At 37.0% G+C, this 18,291-nt stretch overlaps 1 protein-coding gene across 2 annotated transcripts in view; it reads right to left on the bottom strand.

The window, feature by feature from the left end:
- cpne5a (copine Va) overlaps window positions 1-18,291 on the bottom strand; it is a 78,487-nt gene that overhangs the window by 47,143 nt on the left and 13,053 nt on the right. The window contains exons 2-7 of one of the 2 annotated variants that reach the window (XM_058390576.1): window positions 16,729-16,769; window positions 16,050-16,096; window positions 3,765-3,868; window positions 2,527-2,566; window positions 1,594-1,608; window positions 1,356-1,432 (exon numbers count right to left, since the gene is read on the bottom strand). In XM_058390576.1, the coding sequence (XP_058246559.1) occupies window positions 1,356-1,432; window positions 1,594-1,608; window positions 2,527-2,566; window positions 3,765-3,868; window positions 16,050-16,096; window positions 16,729-16,769 (324 nt within the window). The remainder of the gene's footprint in view (window positions 1-1,355; window positions 1,433-1,593; window positions 1,609-2,526; window positions 2,567-3,764; window positions 3,869-16,049; window positions 16,097-16,728; window positions 16,770-18,291) is intronic. The other variant, XM_058390575.1, reaches the window with a different exon arrangement.

Genomic DNA, 18,291 nt, shown 5'->3' with positions numbered 1-18,291 from the left:
TTACAGCCTGAGCCACGCTGTTACCAGTCAGAATAATGAATTCAATATCACTGTGGTATACTGTCAATTCTCATATTCCTGTATAAGAGTAAATCTTGTACAACCTGGAGCCCACTCAAAATAATCAGTGATAAATTAACTCATGCATGCTAATTATACGCAGTTTACCATCTCGAATAAACTGTGCTTCTATCTAGACATTTGTGAATATGCCCATTGTGTTTAATCACAGACTCAATCAAATTCATTCTTACTACTCATCATGTCTCCTCTGCTTATTCTCTCAGTCTCTTTTGTTTTCCTAGGACCCCTCTTTCACATGTCTCTCAAACTTCTCTCTGACTTTGTTTCTCTAGATAACTGTGGATGGCTCCGCTTTGGAGTTTCAATAAAATGCAAGATTTATATTAACTGCGTTTGTCCTTTGATCCACATGTGCAGAATGCTGTTAAAACATCTCAAAACATTTCTTCTCAGAAATATTGCAAAATTGCACCTTATATTATCATTCTCTGTGGCTGAAAAGCTGATCAGTACTTTTGTCTTTTCTCATAATGATGCACTTGCACTGTGCTCCTTTGCAGGCATGTCTAAATCTACAATAAATAAACTGCAGTATGTGCAAAATTCAGCAGCTAGAAACTAATTCCAGGACAAATGATCACATCAGTTCTATTTTGGAGCTCATGCACTGGCACCCTGTCAGGTTTCGTGTTGATTTTACAATCCTCATGCATACATGCAAGGCTTTGCTAGGTTTGGCTTCTCAGCATTTGGTTGACCCATTACAGTCCAAAATGTGATCTCAGTTCTACAGTTTTGGTATTTTAGCTGTCCCTCAGATCATTCACATACTATGAGTGATGACTGTAGGCATTTTCTCCTTATGCTCTAAATCTGTGGAACTCACTACCATCAGATCTTAGAGAAACATAGTCTCTTAGTGTATTTAAATCTTCTCTTAAAACATATTTCTTTAGGATTTAGGATTGTGTTTTTTCATTTAATTATTATTATTACTAGAATTATTATTATTTTTAATTGTATTTTATTATTAGCTGTGTTTGATGAATGGTTTTATACTTTGTTTTATGCTGTGTACATCTGTTCCTATTTTCTTTCCTGTGTAAAACACTTTTAAAGCTGCTATATGACATGTTTTATTAAAGTGAAGGACATGAATTGTAAAAATGGTGAACGCATGAATTGCTAGTTGGTCTTCTGATCCGTGTGTTAAAGAAGGCAACTTTATCTGTTCCACAAATTCAACTCAGTACATAATATAACTGATGTAGCGTCTGCCATTGTGCAGCAAGTAAACATGTGGCATAGTGCTTAGTGCATTAGCGTCTTACCCCAGAGGCTTTTCCAGTCGACTGGCTGGAGATCCCACTATCTCACCCAGAGTGCAGAAGGTCTGACCCAGGAAGTCCTGCAGAGGGTTGGCATGAAAAAAAAAAAAAAAAAAACAAGGACCGGAGGCGAATCCAGAAAACAGGAAATGGAGTGGAGAGAAAGCACACTGAGTCAGAGCAGCATTTTACCAAGAAATGTGTTGTACAGCTAATAAAGTCAAGGAAGGCATACACGTACGTTGAATTCGGAGGGCTTCCAGGAGGGAGAACGGGCAGGCACCGTCATTAGCAATAACAACAGAGTACATCATGTAACAGAAAGGATAAAAATGAAGAAAAAAAAAAGAAAACAAGGCTGCTATAGTCAGGTTTAAGAGATGGTGGAAAGAAAAGAGAGAGTGAAAGCAGGAGAAAGAAAGGAAGATAGAACAGGGAGTGGGGGTGAACCACAGCCCTTGATAATCTACATACACACATTAATGTGAATACCAAATCATAAATCATAATCTGAAATAAAAATGGAAATGAACATGTTTTGGTGATATGCAAACCAGTGGCAGAGGTTAAATAAATCCTTAAATAATATTCAGGGGTGAAAAATAAACTATCAAAGCTTCCACATCTGAAATACTATGAAAGTGTCTAAATTGTAAGAGTTGAAATGTCTTATTGTAAAGTGTGAGTTGAAGTGTTATATTCACCTTTTTTTAACTTTGGTCTGGCAATGTGAAATAAAAAAAAATTCTTTAACAACAAGCTCTGAAAGCTTTGATAAGGGCATCTAAATATGGAACATTTCATTTCCTATAGAAATGAACTTTCACATTATGTGTGTATCGTAGACACACATAAAATATGCTAACCACACATTCAAAATGAATTAGCATCAGTAGGGAATAACTGGTTAATAGCGATGAGCAGATGTTACTTCATTAGTTAATAGACACTGATCCAAAAGACATTAATCTTTGTGCACACAGCGGTGTTATTATGGTTTAAAAGCATGTAGATGAGTAAGTCTCATTTGCATAAAACCAAAGTTAAAATGGGAAAGAGCATGCATGTTAAAATAGATGTGGTCAGTATTTGACACACAAAGGGGATTAAGTGCATTCTGGTTCCTTGTTAGCCAACAAGCACACACACATGCAGAAGTATCTCACAAACTTACATGCTTGGCCAGGTCAGGACTTTTGGAATCAATGTCATATCTGAAATCAGGGAGTTAAAAATATTGGCTTTTAAATATAGATCACTGACATCCTGGAATACTGTGATTTTTTTTTCCCGCTGTACGATTTGATTGAGTGTTTCGCCGGGGAAACTGTATGCAGATATAAAGTCTGTGTGTGCCTTTAGTGGGTTCAGAGTGAATATGAAATGTCCAACATGAATTAAAGGTTTGCTTTTTCATTATGATTCTCTGTGATCTGTTTGAATCAGCATAATGCAGAAATCCTTCATGTTAAAACACGTCCATTGTTAGAATATCATCTCACATTCAGTGAAAATGCACTCAGAGCTGCCATTCTGCACTTTAGTAATAATTTCAGCTTAAATACAATATGTTAGAGAACAAAACATTTAACATTTGAATTGTAATTATCTAATAACTTACAGGTTCAGGGTATTAGTTGTAATATTTATTGTAGCTATTACTTGTAATTCACTAATGACAGGATATTGAGTCCATCATACAGTCTAAGTTTAATTCCTCTGAGGTCCTCGACAGCTGCATCTGCTTATAATTAAAACTTAATGGCAGGATCCACAGAATTACAGTGTGGAGAAGCGTGATATCTACAGATCTATTTTAATGCCCTCACTCAGACTTCGAAGTCCTCTTATTAAGCCATTATATTAGTCACTGAATCTCTGCGAGATGAGCATTAATAACTCACGATATTAAAAAGTTGAGTCAGATTCAGTAGCGCAGGAGGTCACACAGCCATGACCATTCGTGCCTTGTTAAGAAAAATTCTCTCCCCAGAGACCTAGTGAGATTCAGAGGCAAGTCTCTGAGGTTTACAATTATATTGCACACCTCTGGTCAGTGTATGTGCTTTGCCCCTTCAACTGAGAAAAAGCTATTTAGGGCAAACAAAGTGAGAGGGAAGGATGGGTGAGGTTGGGAATGAGTGTCACTGTCTTTTGCTGAACACTGGTGAGAAAAATGAGGACAAAATGCATCTGAAATATTTATCATTCTTTTTATCAATCTAACTTGCACTTCTACACATGACAATTAAGATATATACATTAATAATGACCAAGAGCAATAGCACGATATAGAAAGAAAGAAAGAAAGAAAGAAAGAAAGAAAGAAAGAAAGAAAGAAAGAAAGAAAGAAAGAAAGAAAGAAAGAAAGAAAGAAAGGGGTTTTCATCTGTGTAAGAATCATTAGCTTACATGTCAAAACGCAGATTTTGCTTCTCCTCAAAAAAATAGTCCAGAATGAATTTCCTCACAAAGTCTGGATTGAGTGTGTTGTCAATCACTTCTGTCCTCCCAAACTATTAGAGAAAGAGAGAGAGAGAGAAAGAGATGGCATCATGGCATTGATCCCATATCCCAACAACAAGAGGCACTCATTACATATCTATCATCCTCTATGGGACTGTGGACACACAGAAGTCCTCAGCAAATGAAGAGGTATTAAGAATACAAAGACAGAAATATAGTCTCACAAGGTATGTGCTTGAGAACAGAATTCCTGAGACAACAATGTTGTGAAAACAGGAGGATTTTATTTTCATGTTGATGCATGTGAGCAGTCAGATATGACAGCAGCAGGACAAAGAAGGTCCATGATCATTAACATGAATGTGTGGTTCTGCATCTATAGTACCTGCCTGGTCAGGATCGCAGTGGATTAAGTTAGGTTCTTGTTGTTTATATTTTGGGAAATTGAACTAAAATCAGGCATGGTGGCTTAGTGTTTAGGACATTTGCCTCGTACCTCCGAGGTTGGCGGGTGAATTCTGCCTCTGGCCTGTGTGCATGGGGTTTGCATGTTTGGCCATGTTTCCTCTGGGTACCCCGGGTTCTTCCCCAGTCCAAAGACATGTGTTGTAGGCAGATGGGCATCTCTAAATTGTCCTGTGTGTGTGTGTGTGTGTGTGATTGTGCCTTGCCATGGCACGTTCTTTCCACTGATTTCCAGTGTTTTCCATAACAATAGAGATGATACAGATATTTGGAGCACTAATGAAGAGTGCCATTATTATTATTATATATCAAACTGTACATTTCTATCATGCAAGTTCTGCATGTGTTTTGTGTTAACATCACTTGCTAATGAAATTCACACACAGAATGAATGTTCTGTAATATTTCTGGGGCACTCAGCGTTCTCAGCTTTATTCTGGACTCACGCCTGTAACTAAACATATGCTCTTCTGTGAAACTTCCCGTCTATTTTGCCACCTGGCCAGGCAAACAGTGTAGCAGCTCAGAGAAAGAATTCAGGCTATTTCTAATATCTACATTGTACAGTAGTCACTGAGTAGCACTTCCAGCAAATACGAGGCAACCTCAAAATGCCACATCTAAAACCAACCCTTCAGTCATCAGGCTACAAAGGACTCTCAGCTGTTATTAGAACACAGCAGCTTGTCACAGCCCAGAGCACTAAATTCTGTGATCTCTGTCTGCAGGGGAAGAGAGTGAGGAATAGCAGAGGATGTGCTGCTCTCCCCTCAGAAGCAGCTTGCCAAAAGATGCCAGTTCATTCCCTTGTCTAATTGTGTTTACTATGAATAATTCAATTTAAAGAAGCAGCTCTTCAGATGTGCATAAATAAAGTATCCCTCACAAGTGTTAGTGTACAGTGACAGTGTGAACTCCTAGTCAGAGGTTTTCACTTTGGTTGAGGAGGAGGGTTGAAAATGGAGCACTGAAATGGCAAGGTCTGACAGGAACCTAATGACATGCTTCTTACCATGCAGATTATGTGGCAGCTTCAAGCTATTCATCGGGATCTTCTGGATAATTTCCACTCCGTAAACTATGAGCTAAGTCAATAGGGTTTGATATATTCTAATAGAGTTTCTCATTTATTATTTATTCAGTCTGTAATGAAGCACTCTTCAGCTGCTTAATAACATAACCCATTGCCTGAATACCTAAGGGTAGCTCAGTTTGATTACCATTTAATTGAGACTTTGTGCCATGGTTTGCAGGAGGTTCCAAATTTCTACATTTATATTTTTATGTCATTTATTCGAACCATGTAAACATTATGAAATGATGTTTAATATATCTATGTCATTTAGGGATTCAAGGTGACAATGATCTGTGAGGCGTCTGTGTGACCACAGCAGCCTGCTGTTTGACAAAGCTGGGGTAAGTGAGACAGCTCCATTGACAATAGGCATTCATGTCTGAAAAACCCAGAATGGCAAGGATGGCAGGTCTAAAAGCAACTCAACATACCCACATTCAGCTCTGTGAAAGCTATCAGCACACAACATTTCCTCATTTCTGGGAGACGATCCTACCTAAGCCCACCCATGTCACCTGCATAAGCCTGCCACTCAGCTCCATTCATCAAATCACCAAACCATCAAACCACATCATTTCAATATGTATTCACTTGCTACATGCACTTACCCACTGGAATTATTGTCTTCTTGTCATTTTCTTTCACTGTTTTCCCTATTTTATCTGCTGGCCTCATACTCACCTAGTCCCTTGTCTCATTTCCCTTTAAATGAAGATAAATGTCTTCATGGTTTAATAACCCTAGTTTTGCTATGGATCTCTGTTATGACAAGAACATATTTATTTCCCTGTGGGGTTATTTAAAAAATCATCAGTCAGTTAACAGCTACCGTTTAAACTAATGGCAATTATAAATAACGGAGAAATGAAATTGTTTCAGACGTGCACCTAAATGTGTATCACATTTCTATATAAAAACTGTCTTATTTAAGTGCTGACATTGTATTTTTGAGAACGTTTCAAATGTGTACATATGACATTATTTTGCACTGCTTAAAAAATTTTCTTCTAAATTAGTAAGATTGCTGTAGTCCATACAAGGTCATAGGGTGGGAATGTAGTTCTTTTGGTAAAATTCACTGTTTCATGTAAAATACCAGATAAAAATTAAATGTTTTATCAAAATATTTGAAATGTGTATAATTCATGACTTAATATAATATTCATGGTTTATCTATGTTAATTATAAACATGTTATATTATTTTAATGAAACAGTAAAGGCTAGTCTTCTGGCTCTTTTCATAGAACACTATATTATCACTAATGTCACATTTTAAGTGTTTCAAAATTGTTGGTCCTGCACAAATATTTGAAAAGCCTCTAATGTGTAGAACAACACTACCTCTTTTGCTGTAACATCATTTATACAGGGATCTTGGATCAATTCAGTAAACAGGTTTTCAATACAGCACAGATCCAGAGAGTGTGATGGCCATTGCAAAATGCTCATTTCTTGTTACTGCAACCTTTTCAGTGTTGATTAGGATGCAGTTGAGGATGCAGGTGCAGTTACTCAGTGATTTTATTAAACAGGACAAAGACGTAATCCAGAAACATAGTCAAACAACAATCAAGGGTCGGGTGATGAGCGTACAACATGTACAGCAAAAACATCAAAATAATACTATTGATGTATTCAGTGATTTCATTGATTCATTGATTCAGTGATTGATAGTGATTTCAAAACACTTATGTATGTCACTCTGCATAAGGGCATCTGCCAAATGTCAAATGTAAATGTAAACGCAACTAGGTCAAACCAGAAAGATTATCACAGTAACAAAAGGCTTGGTAGCAACTGGCATAAAAGGATATAGCGCATACGCCTTGCAAGGAGAAGAGAAGTGACAGTCTATTATATTGTGTGTGGTGTTGATTTTGATTGAGTCCTGGTGGGTGGTAGTAATTTAGCAATTAAGTGTGAACATGAGATGTGGTTCTCAGCAGAAATAAAGATAAATCAAAGATAAATCATGGCAGATGTTTTCCACCTTTAATATGGTATAGTAACCATCAAGAATCAAGTGAAAACAAATTTTAGGCAAGGAAAAGAAAGCACTTAAAAACAATAACCTGGTTGCACAATTGCACTCCCCCCTTACGTAACACTTCGTCAAAGCACCTCTGATTGCAGTACAGCACTCTTGTTTGGCTCTTGTAAATGATTGTAAAATTACAATCTTGATATGGCAATTTTATTCCACTCTTCCTTGAAGAATACTCCAGATCTATCAAATTATTAGGGGATCTACAGTACACAACCCCCTTCAAGTCTTAACAGATTTTTAATATAATTTAGATCTGGGCTCTGACTGGACCATTCTAAAACTTTGATCTTCTTTGTCTGAAGCCATTCCTTTGTTGAATTAGATTTATGCTTTACTATTACGATTCGAAGGTGAAATTTTTTCTTCATCTTCAGCTGTCTAAAAGAGGCCTGCAGATTGTGTGCCAAAATAGTTTGGATTTTAGAGCAATACATAAATTCCTTGATCTTGGCTAGAGCCCCAGTCCCAGCTGTAGAGAAGCAGGTCCAGGGCATGATGCAGCCACCATCTTGCTTCACCATGGGTATGTGTTTTGGGGTTTTTTAGGGGGAGAGGGATAAGCTGTCTTGTTTTTGCAGCAAACACATCTTTTAGAATTATGTCCAAAATGGTCTACCTATGTATCATCAGATCATAACACTTTTTGCCACGTGGTTTGGGGTGATTTTGGTAGGGTATTTTTGGTTTGTTTGTTTTTTCTGTCTAGCTACCTCATACCTACCTCTGTCTCATAGACCAGAAATGTGAAATATATGAGAGATGTCACCAGATGAGATGTAAAGAATGACCGGTGCTTGCCAGATATTCCTGCAGCTCCTTTACTGTCACAGTAGGTCACTTGGCAGCTTTCTTCTTGTCCATTTTTCAATTTTGGAGAGATGCCCTGTTCTTGGTAATGTCACTGTTGTGCCCCATTGTCTTCACTTGTTGATGATGGCCTTTCCAGTGTTCCAGAGTATATCTAATGTTTTGGAAATTCTTCTATACTCTTCTCCTGACAGTTATATTTCAACAATGAGATCCCATGCATGCATTGTAAGCTCTCTAGAGACCATGGCTACAGTAGTCAGATAAAACTAATTCTGCAGAAGCCATTGTTCTTCATTTGGGTTTAACCAGAATCACTTCACTGGTGACAGGTGTATGATAAGTACTTTTGAAGATGATTTTGAATGTGATTGCTTCATTCTGAGCCCCATTATGAAAGGCTGTGCAACAAGGTTACTGTAAGGTTTTTTAAATGTAAAACATTTCTATTTGTTTCTTCTTGAATTTTGTTGGTAGCTGTGTCACATAAACGTGGATAAAGATCTGTCATGATTTATCTTGTTTTCATTTTTTCACATCACAAAATTATTCAACATGTATACCTGCATTCCATTAGTTGCAGGTCTCTATCCCATAAAGGTCCAAGACAATTTCCTTATCTCCTTCTTAAATTAAATGTTTGTTTTTTATTCTGCTTGCACTGTCATCATTAATATAATGCCATTCCTCCAGGAGATAAGTCACATACATTAATTCGTGCAAGCATTAGGTGACATGTTGTAAAGAAAAACAGTCCTACTAATTTGAATGGACTTACTGTACTGCAAAACTGGCAAAAACCTCCTGCTGTGATGGATATTTTCAGTGCAAGTGCAATTTCACATTTTGTCAGGATACAAAGCATAGTGCTGATATGCATGATTTCCTGCCTCGAGACTGATTCACGGATTCATTCTTCTGTGTTGCAATGTTCAATCTTCAATATTCAATCTTTTGCAATGTTCCATAGCAGGAATTTGGCATCTTGGTATCATTATAATGCTAGCATTTCAGTGTTACCCACACTAAAGCTTTACTGAATCTGACATAGTAGACAGTATTCAATAAACACTGAAAGTCTGAGGATGCATGTAGATTGATTGGACAGTTAAAGGGCTGATATGTGCAAGACGCTGAGCTTTATAGGACATTTAAATCCTAAATATGATTTCAATGATAACATAAAGAGAATAATTCTGTTCTGTCTATGCTCTGTGCTTTTAATTTACCGAAAGAGCTCTTATTGAAAAGTGTACAATAATACAACTTATAATATGATTTTTCAATATTTAACACACCAGCATGGAGAAAGGGTATATTCTTCAAACAACTGGCAAAATATAATATTACAGAAATATTGAGGTCTCTATAAAATGAACTTAAAATTAACTGTATTCATAATGAATTTATAAACTTATTACATAGCTATTATCAACTTTCTTAAAGTATTCATCTGTTAAATGACTGTTATATGGACTTTTGTCATACTTTCTTAAAACAAACATTTACACATGCATTAGTTTTTATGACACTCCTTTAAACAGCTACTTCCAATGATGTGCTATTTCACAGGAAATGTATGAATATAATGTCATTCTGGAGGTTGATACTGCAAGTGAGCAGATACTTGAAAAAAAAGAAAGAAAGCAAAAAAGAAGAAAAAGAGCTAACTTTTAAAAAAAACAAATACCCGTCAGTATTTCCAAATTTCCATTCCTTCATTCTGTAAGCATGGGTTAAATTGGCAGAAAAAGCAGTGAAGTTGATCTCCCTCACCTTCATTTTAACTAAACAGTAAGTGGAACTGAGTACTATAATTTTAGGAACATCTAAATTATAGCATGGCATGATGATAATAACACTGATGAAGCAGTGCAGTCTCACAGTGGTTCATTGTAAATTCTTTCATTTCAAAAATGTAAACTATATTCCTTCAGTGTGCATATCTGTCACGTCCAGTCGCCCCCGCCCTGTGCGGGGCTTGAACCCAGACTTCTGTGGTGGTGCATGCGCCGGCAGGCCATGGAGACAGACCCATACACAGGATTCCACAAAGCACAGCTTTATTCACACAGACAGACATGGGGAAGACGAACCTAATCACTAGACTAACAACACTAACTAAACTAAAACAAAAAAACCTCTAACTTAAACTCCGACATGACTTTAACCAGAACATGGAACATTCAACAATGACCGACAAAGACAGGTACACAAGGATCCCTATTTAAAGGGCTACACATTAAGGTTAATTGGGAACAGGTGACACAATAGGGTAAGGAGAACAATGGGAAAGGCGTGGCACAAAATACACACAAAGAAGCAGGCTTCCAAGGTTCACCTGCCAATGCCCTCTCCAGGTCTGGCAGGGAACTGTCCAGCTGTTCCTGACAATATCATCATGACATAAAACAAAAGAACAATTCAGTTTTGGATAGATCAAAACCTAATGTAGCTATAATGTCAATGGCTTCATGTAATACCACATAAGATTTAATGATAGATACTTCACCTATTTTCTTCTATGTCTTCCACTATTCTACATGTCCCTTCCATTGGTAAAATCATATTAGTTCAGATTACTTCAGAGGAACTACTGAATATTACTTTAGGATAAATAAGTCAATAATACACGCAGACATTTGGGGGTTAAAATGAAATCAGGAGCCTCCAAAACATAGTTTATGAACTTACACATTAAATACAAGAATACACAATTTTTCATGCAAATGTATTTTAATGACTTGCACTGTTAGGCTGAAGTTTAAAAAAGATTTATTTTATTTTTATTTAATGAATCATGAGTTAGAGATTCATGAATATTGAATAATGAATATGGTATTCAGTGTTCCTGACAGATTTTTTGTGTAGGTTTTTAGGTATGTCTTATATAGAAAGCCTTCTTATAACACATAGACCTAGAGGAAATTGTTTTTTTTTTATATAAACATTGAATTATCTCAGCCATGACAGCCATGCCTTTACAAAAGCCAGACTATAATTTCTAATGAAAAGAATGGTCTTTGTAATGTTATTGCTATTCATGGGGCTGAGTATATAAAAAGGGGGGGGCAAATAAGAGAAGATAGCAATATTACTGCAGTAGGATCATTTCCAGATTCTACTACATTGAAAGCATGTTTGATATAGCGGCATGAAATATAAGAAAAGAATAGAACAAAATGTAAGGATGAACATCTGGTCTGTCAGGCGGTCTGTAGTTCACACAGCTTTAATCATTAGTGGTGGAGTAACAGAAGAGATACAAAACTGTGAATGTGGGATGAAAATATGGGACTATGTGGGCTGTGGACATGCCTTTCTGTCTCTGAGCTAGAGCAGTGTAATTAAGGAGTTTCTGTGCCACAGAGGGAACGCTGACAGTATCTACTCCTGTCTGGACAAACCTCCTTTCACCCTAAGAGGGAAACCTAGCGTTATCTTTCCCACACAGCTTAAAAGCTCCTACTGACTGATCGCTGCTATCACATAAACACCTTTTGCATAGTAGACACAGTAAACCATAGTATACAAGGTTGATCTGAGAAAGCGACTTGTTTTTGTATAAACATTTCTCCTTTTAAAAAGTCACACTGCGATCTCTACAAAGTATCTAGCTGTCTGTAGGATCTTACATTAACAGTGCTGTTATCAGATGTGGTACGATTCAATTAAGATTATATTTCATGGATTATAAGCACACAAAAAATATTAAACTCATATGCTTATCATGGAAATAGATTCTTACCCAATTTACATTCTCATGCTCAGGGACTCATTTTTTGCTTAGCCATCAAGAGGGCTAGGCTGAATTCCCCACAGGAAATACATTGCCTAAAGGTCAGTTGATTTTAATGCTAATTACTATTAGAATGTTTACAGTCGTCTCAACAGTCAATCACTAAAGCAAGGCTGAGGGTTAAGACATTAATATTCAGTAGCGAATCAATGGCAGTTGATGGGCATGTGAATGATGGCCACAGCTGGAGAAAAAGAGAGAGACAAAGTAAAGTAGAGACTGAATAAAATCAAAATCTCTGTACACTTTCAGGATCTTTCAGCCCACTTGTGAGTCAGCATGCTTTCCCTTTGAGCCACGAGCATGGCTCGACTTGACCCACCATCCCTCAATACAAAAGAAAAAACAGGCATGAGGACTATTCTCTGTCCTGGCACCCAGGTGGTGGAATGAATATGGAATGGTGGAGTGAACTTCTGCTGGCTATCTGAGCAGCTGAGTCACTAGCTGTCTTTAAAGAAAGACTGAAAACCCACCAGTTTATAATATTTAAGCAAAAAAAAACTCATCTTTGTTTATGTTGCTGTACAAACTCCATACCTGCTCCTCTCTTATAGAAATTAAGCTTAATGCCTTTCCAAGAGCTTTTTCTGTGTTCTAGTGTCAGGTATGCCTTATTCTCCTGCGACAACAATTTCCAACATACCCAGTCCATAGTCACACCCATATAAATGGTTTCCTCCAACTGCAATTACTCACAGATCTTTTGCATCCTGATTGTTTATTTACTGGAGTACTTTTTTGAAAATAAAACCATAGTGTATAACTTAACCCTGCATGAGAACCATGTCTCTATTCTTGTCAAAGCCTGTCAACTAGGATGAGGGTACATTTTAGATTTAGTGCCACAAAGCACTTTAGTAAATCATTCTGAGAAAGAATGGCCTAGTCAGAGCCCAGATCTAAATCCAATCTAAAAGAACATGTGAAATGTCTTGAAGAGAGCTGTGCAAGAAGATCCTCACACTTCACAGTATTTAGCACTTGTGATTTCTTGTCTGTTTAATGTAGTAGTACAGATACTACATGATTACATGATGTTCCATGTGGAGGGATCAACAAAAAAGAACACCTAATCCCTAAAATCCCATTAATTCAAATGATTAAATGAGAATTTTGAGTATCATGCGACTATGATATAACAAAATGGAGCCAGAACAACTTGCTGTAGTTTTATTTCTTAATTTAAATTATACTAATACCTATTATACTTTATACTTAGTAGTTAATGTGAGTGCTGCCATTGTGTTCTGAGTGAGAGAGAGAGAGAGAGAGAGAGAGAGAGAGATTTACATATAGGCAAAACATAGGCAAATAGAGTTCCTAGAGGAAACCCACCTGGTGATGGGGAGAATATGCTCAAGGGCTCTGGTTTAAACATGTTGCATTTTTGTTGAGGTTCAGCTTTGGAGTGCCATTAAATTAGCATTGATTATAAAGAGACAATCCAGGACCTTTTTTTGCTAAATATCAAGAGTCAAATGCTTTTTAAAAATCTTATTATAAATAGAAACTAATTATAATAATGGTTTTAACATATGTGCAGCAGAGTCAGTGGCATTCCCATAGCTATTGAAGTTATATTTCCATATGATGAGCCACTTGTTCACTTGGTCACCACTTTCACACATGCCATGCAAATTGCAGATGCTTACTGTGAAATCTAACATTAAGCTCAGTGTAATCATCACCATGATAGTTGGTATTTTAAGTGTTCATCTCCCTACAGTCTACTTTTGTATTCTCGTTGCCAATTGCTCTTGACTGTTAATATGACTTCACATATTACAAGATAATAAAAATAAGCATTTTATGTCTCTCTCCCATGACACGCTACACAGATATTGATGTCAATAAGAACATTCTGAACATACTGAACACTGGCAGATGGTACACTGGCCCTAAGACTGTGCCATAGACCTCCTATTTGGCTCCACAGCTTCATGAAGCAGAACATACTCCATTTGAGTTCCAGAAGTCAAAGTCATAGAAGAACATGTCAAAGTCAACATCTTTTGCTGTATTCCTCTGAAAAAGTCTAAATCTACTTGTAATTGCTTACATAAATAGCATTCTATTCTACTCTCCCTCAAAATAGGAGCATGTCAAAACATGTTTTCCGAAAACGTGTAGACAACTACCTCTTCATCTAATTTGGGAAATGTGAATTTCATCAGTACTCCACCCTCCTTACCCTTCACTGCCCTTCATCATGGAGGTGGATGCATGTGAAAGTGGAATAAGAGCAATCCTTTCTCTTTGTCATGGAAATTCTCTAAGGCTATATCTCTGTGCTTTTTAGTCCCAGAAACCCAAGCTGAAAGAAACTATAATGTCATGAAAAAGGAAGCTGTTAGCCATTAAAGCCACATTGGAAGAATGGAGACATGAATTTAGAAGGTGCAGTTTATCCATTTCTAATCTACATAGATTACAGAAATCTTAAGTATGTTAAGTCAGCAAAAAGGATGAAACCTCATTAAGCCCAGAGGCAGAGGCCCTTTTCTTCACAATTTACATCCACACTCACATATTGACCAGGATCCAAGTGCACAAAAGATGCTACATGATGGTCCTCAGGTAGAACAATCTAGTGGACCTATTCTTCCTCAGTCATGGTGTAGTAGCCCCAGTCAGGTGGGAGATCATGGACAGTACAATGAGGGCATAACAGGATGAACCCACATCAGTAAGACATCCTCCAGGTAATACATTCATTCCCCTGACCCAAGGAGAACTGAAACATCACCCAGCAGTTCAAATATCAACCAGCACTGGTTGCAATAAATCTGTTTAGCAGCAAATGATTGGCCACCCCTCATATGGCATGTCTTGGCCTGTGCTGTCAACACACAATCTTGAATCTTGGGACTCCTGCCCACAGGTTTTCTACATCTCACACATCTCCATCAATTTTAACATGGCTCTCCGCGTTTGAAGCGGGCACAAGTCCTGCTATCTACTCCCTCTGCCAAAGCCATGGAAACCGTATCATAGTGTCTGAGATATTCAGACACTATGGTATCAGAGAGGATATTATACTGGACAGGAGAGTGCAGTTCACCTCCCATATTTTTCATTAATTTAACATCAATGTCAATTTGTTCTCAGCTTATTATCTTCAGTTCACTGGACAAGTGGAATGCTTTAATCAAGAAACTGGAATATTCCTCAGGTTATACTGCAATAGCAATTAACAACTGAACCAAGTATGCACAAAACTCCCTCACACATTCATCTATTGGCTGGTTACCCACCCCCACTGTTCCCACTGAGAAGAAGTGAGCAAGCCTGGGAAGCTATGCACATTTACCGCATTTACAAAGAGTGCCAATAGAAGTCCAAGAGTGGCAAATACCACCATCCTCAACCAAATCCAGGACAGTTGGTTTGTCATTGTCAGTGAAAATAGTGTGACCTAAATACATATCAGATGAAGGAGGTGTGGTCTATATACCTGTCAGTCCTAGTGAAGGAGGTGTGGTCTATCAGCATGACCATTGCATGTTTTTTATTTTGTCCTGTTCATATAGAAAAACATTTATAAAATGAAGTAAGTACAGCAATGAATAATAGCTAATGAATGTGAGAGGCTGTAAACTGTCAGGAGACAAGATGGGAACAACCAGAATAACAATCACAACACAGTGGACTCCATGTTCTGTGAGGTCCCAGGTCCCAGAGGGTGTTGATAAGGCACTGGCAAGATTACAAATTTTTATTTGATTTCAAGTCTGAAAAGCCATAAGCTCTCATCCGTGGTTAACAATCATATGATAAACAGTTCTCATGGTGTGAAATTGTAGAATTACTCAAATAATGTGTGACACTTATTTCTGCTTGATTGCATAGTAATGATAGCCTTAGACTGCCAAAACAAGATCACAAGCAATGAATGTTCAGTAATTTGAGCAGTATAAGTTTTTCAAGGATTTTCAATGTTATTCCATTAGGCATGGAACATGTTCTGTCTGCAAAGCATATCAGAAATGAAGAAAGCTTAGGACAAGCTGATTCTGAGTTTATCATTCACTCACCTCTCGCCACTGCTTCGACTCCACTCCCTGAGTATACAGGATACATACTGTTGGAGTGTGAGAGAAAACCACATAAGATTTATGTATTTAAAAAAATAAATAAGTAAAAGATAAAGATATTTTTTATCATATTATTGGAAATATAAAGCATAGGCAAAGTTATAACAACATCAAAACTGAACAGTCACACTTAATTCAATATATCTTCCACAAGAATATGTGCAATCATTTTAGATATTATAATTAGAGAGAATCTGCCACGATTAATCAAATCTGAATCAAGTTTTAGAAAGTGTCCATCTTTCTGTGTCCTGAGGGGGCCACAAACCAGTTCTTACTGATAAAGTACAAGACGCTTGTGCCACAGAGAGCAGAGCATCTCCCTAAGCTTACATTAATATTCAAGAGTCCAGGTTTGGGCACTGAATACATTATGGCATTCTGTTGATATTGAAGAAAATCTGTCACATTACTATGCAAATGCGATGTATTGAGGGAACTCACTGAAACAGCCAAGTAGACACTTTTCAGAGTGCAATGAAAAGTGCAAGAAAGTTAGAAGAGCACATGAAAGAGACCAAGCTATAAAGACCAGTGCCAAGTCCCAGACTTAAAACCAAAAAGTGACACCTACAGTATCTTCAGTATTTGAAAAGACAAATAAGTCTATTGTACTTACATGGATCCGATTTGGAGAATGTGTCACGATCTAGCAGATTTCTGCAGAAAAGAACAAACAAGCTTATATTATTCTAAAAATTAGATCAGGGGTAATAAATATTCAGACACTTTTTTTTATTATTTAATATTCGTCCAGTGCATATAATATATCCACTTCAAATTTACTCCCATAATGTATTTTGACTTTGTATGTAAAGTATGTATTCATAAACAAAGATATGTTTAAAGATAACAAATTATTTAACATTTATTTATTTTAAAGTATTTAAAATATTAGCAGCTAAAAGCAGGTAATAAGTAATCAGGTAAGAAGTAATCTGCTTTTTGCAGCATTATGATTAATTTTCTTCCATCTCTCTTGGCAAATTGCCTTCAATCCCCCAAGGTTACAAAAGGTCCCACTGATTGACTCACAATTTCAAAACCCTCCATAAATTGTCAATAACATTCAAGTCAGGCTAGACCATACAATGCCTTCTTGAGTTATTTTTTATGTTTGGGGTCATTGTCTTATTGCAACATCCATCTTCTCCGTGCAGATGAAATTAAATTCTCCTCTAATGTCCATGTACATCGCTCTTCACAGAGAAGCAGCTCCACATAATGATGCTCTCACTTCTGTATTTCACTGTGGGCTTGATGTTCTCAAGATCATTCATGCAACTTTTCTTTCTCCAAACATGATAGGCTGAATTACTGCCAGAGTTCTAATTTTGTTTCATCTAACCAGAGTATATTGTTCCAAAAGATGCTTTCAGACCTGCATCTCTGTGCTTCGTTTTTGCAGAGGGAGATTTGCATGGTGTGTAGGAATGAAGATGATTGCAGTGCAGTTTTTTGCTTATTGTTTTTTTGTCTAACTGGTGTTCCTGCTGTTTTCAGGTTGCCTCTCTTTTTGCCTGGTGACTGGCTTCTCTCTTACCATCCTCATAGAGAGCATGTGAAATCTGGTGTGGCACACCTGTCCTAGGATGATTGTTTGTGATTCCATTTTGATATCCAATTGATAAACCAATTCTAGGTCATTTCCAGGTCTGTTCTATGGTTCTGTAGCTTTCCTATTCATGTGTTGGTTACTAATGTTGTCCTTGTGAACAATAGGAAGATCCTTCACCTTCACTACAATCGCTACTGGTTGTATGAAGTCTTCCCAACCACCTGAAATGTCTTTTATTATAATCTGCATGTGTCAAAAATCAAAAGGCATTAGGTGTGTATGTAATTTCATCTATATTTGTACTGGAAGTAAGCAACAAAAACAAGGTGTCTGGATACCTTATAACCCTCAATATATTATGATGATAATGAGTATCATAAATCATCTCCATAAATCATCTATATATTTCTATCTATCTATCTCTCAGAACACAACGGCAGCACTCACATTACAGCATAGAATTTTGGTTTTGTAAAGATATGATTTCATATCTTTACAAAACCAAAATTCTATGCTGTAATGTGAGTGCTGCCGTTGTATGATTTCATGATTTCATGATTACTATGATTTCATATCTTTACAAAACCAAAATTCTATGCTGTAATGTGAGTGCTGCCGTTGTGT

Source organism: Hemibagrus wyckioides, linkage group LG05, assembly GCF_019097595.1.
Source record: "Hemibagrus wyckioides isolate EC202008001 linkage group LG05, SWU_Hwy_1.0, whole genome shotgun sequence".
NCBI lineage: Eukaryota > Metazoa > Chordata > Actinopteri > Siluriformes > Bagridae > Hemibagrus > Hemibagrus wyckioides.
Note: the sequence above shows the minus strand (reverse complement) of the source record. Positions and strands in the feature narration are given on the sequence as shown.